Source organism: Fulmarus glacialis, unplaced genomic scaffold (assembly GCF_000690835.1).
Source record: "Fulmarus glacialis isolate BGI_N327 unplaced genomic scaffold, ASM69083v1 scaffold29663, whole genome shotgun sequence".
In the NCBI taxonomy this organism is placed as follows: Eukaryota; Metazoa; Chordata; class Aves; order Procellariiformes; family Procellariidae; genus Fulmarus; species Fulmarus glacialis.
The window spans coordinates 7,700-10,052 of NW_009205347.1; the positions used below are offsets into that span (position 1 = coordinate 7,700).

Sequence of the window (2,353 nt, forward strand, 5' to 3'; positions counted from 1 at the left end):
CTTCATCTTGTCTGCACTTGAGAAATGTTGGGAAGAAGCCCAGGGTTCATGGGTGAACCCCAATCATGATGGAAGTCGTATATCCAGCGCAAGCCTGGAAGTTCACGCTGCGTCATTTCAGGGGAGGCTGGGAATTAACTGTAGTTAGTTACTTTGAATTTTTTTGTCAGTGCTTGTGGTACAATAGAGTCTTAATGACTTGGCCTCACAGCAGTAAACCTGCTTGTCTTTGCGCGCAGGGATTTGTAAAATGCGCTTTGTCTTTGCTTACCCAACAAACTGTTTTTCCGGTGGTAAGCTTGAGCTACTGGAGTGAAATCGGGTTTCCAGTGCGAATGCAGTGGAATAACACCTGCGCCTGCTTATGGAGGAGCTTCCTACCTAAATGCCCTAACTGTGTTTTTCTTGCTAGGCTAAAGAAATCCTTACAAAAGAATCGAATGTGCAGGAGGTACGTTGCCCCGTCACCGTCTGTGGGGATGTCCACGGTCAATTCCACGACCTTATGGAACTCTTTAGAATTGGTGGGAAATCACCAGACACAAATTACCTGTTCATGGGAGACTACGTGGACAGAGGCTATTACTCGGTGGAAACGGTGACTCTTCTAGTAGCCTTGAAGGTATGGTGTGATAGTTTTTCTACAGCAGCCTTGGGCAAAAACACACTTTTGGGGATTTTTGAAAGAATTGTTCTTCCCATTGATGCCACCGTTGGCTTGAGCTAGACGATGTAAATTGAAAAGCATTAATGGACGCGTGCTATTCTATGACAGAGCTGAATGCTTGGCTGCTGTTTGAAATATTCTGTTACTATTTCTTTACATATCAATGATATAATTCCTGTGTTAAAGAAGAGTTTTCTTTGTCAATAGGTGCGTTACCCAGAACGCATTACAATACTGAGGGGCAATCACGAAAGCAGACAAATTACACAAGTGTATGGCTTTTATGACGAATGTCTGCGAAAGTATGGCAACGCCAACGTCTGGAAGTACTTCACAGATCTGTTTGATTATCTTCCGCTTACAGCTCTAGTAGATGGCCAGGTAAGCCTTGAATAAGGAAATACTCCATTTGATAGAATTGTGCAGACTGCATTGTCTGACCTTTACATGGGCAGTCTCAAACAAGCTCCCTTAATTTGTGATCTGAATTTTTTTTCAAGTCCATGTAGTTATTGGGGGTTTGGGGAAGAATTTAGAGAGGCGTTAATACAAGTCGATGGTGCCAGAAGGCTGTGGATTCTGCTGCCAAAGGAATGGCAGGGTATTGCATGTGTGGTTCATTTTAAATGACGGTTCAACAAGTGGGGATCCCCTGGTGATACAAGAGATGTGAGCTGAGTTGTGGCTGTGAGGCAAGATATTCTTAAAACGGAAGGCATGGTATCTTCGCTGTTGCTCTGATCTTTCTATGCAAGGTGCAGCCTTTTAATTTTGTTTCCTTCTGCGGGCATTACATTTGGTTTCTCTGCTGCGAGAGTGAGACAGCTGTAACTGTAAAAGTATGATAACAGAGTTTAAAAACGGTTATTTTTGAGATCAGTCTTCCCATAACAGTATGCACTGAACGGATTGCTCTTTTTTTCCGGAACAGATATTTTGCCTCCACGGTGGCCTCTCTCCATCCATAGATACACTGGATCATATCAGGGCTTTGGACCGCCTGCAGGAAGTTCCACACGAGGTAACGGGAAAGGAAACGCATCATAAACTTAGATATCTGTTGGTGGGAAATGCAAATGTAGCCTCACATTGAAATCCATCTAAACAGTGACACACACGGTTACACAGCGGATTATTGCCTTCCTAAGAGCTAGAGCAGATGAACATACATTTGGGCAAAAGACACACAAGTCAATATGCTTTGATTACAGCAATCTACAAAAGGAGAGCTGTGGGGTTTTCACAGCTGTTTTTCACAGAACCGTGGGATTTTTTGGCTGTTGCGCTGACTCGAAGAGTGGTATTTGGCAGGGGAAGGTGTTTACTCCCTTCAGCCTCGTCACAGACATGCTTGTGAACAGACAACCCCCACGTGAAGCCATGTTGCGTCACCATCCTTCCTCCCCGGCCAATGCTTTCTTCTGGGGTGTTTCACCTTGTTCATGGTTTTCTGGGGGCCTGAGACCAGGACTGAAGAAACCACCTTCTGAGCTCCCAGGGTCGCAAATGGCTCTTCTATGTTGGAGTGGTTGGGGCTTACAAATGGACTTGAATGTTCCCTGATTAAAATGAACTGCTTGTCCTGCAACGTCTTTGGTATAACAGCAAGAACAATGCAGCAAGGTCTGCCCGAGCCTTCCAAAAACCTGAAATAAGCTGTGTAAATTATTCCCAGAATCGGGGGGG

General features: G+C 44.7%; 1 protein-coding gene across 1 annotated transcript in view; it reads left to right on the top strand.

Moving 5' to 3' along the window:
• Nucleotides 1–412: 412 nt before the first annotated feature.
• Nucleotides 413–2,353, top strand: part of LOC104075028 (serine/threonine-protein phosphatase 2A catalytic subunit beta isoform) — a gene marked incomplete at its 5' end in the record, with an annotated part of 5,092 nt that continues 3,151 nt past the window's right edge. The window contains 3 exons of the mRNA XM_009575370.1: nt 413–622; nt 875–1,048; nt 1,599–1,688. Of these exons, the coding sequence (XP_009573665.1) occupies nt 413–622; nt 875–1,048; nt 1,599–1,688 (474 nt within the window). The remainder of the gene's footprint in view (nt 623–874; nt 1,049–1,598; nt 1,689–2,353) is intronic.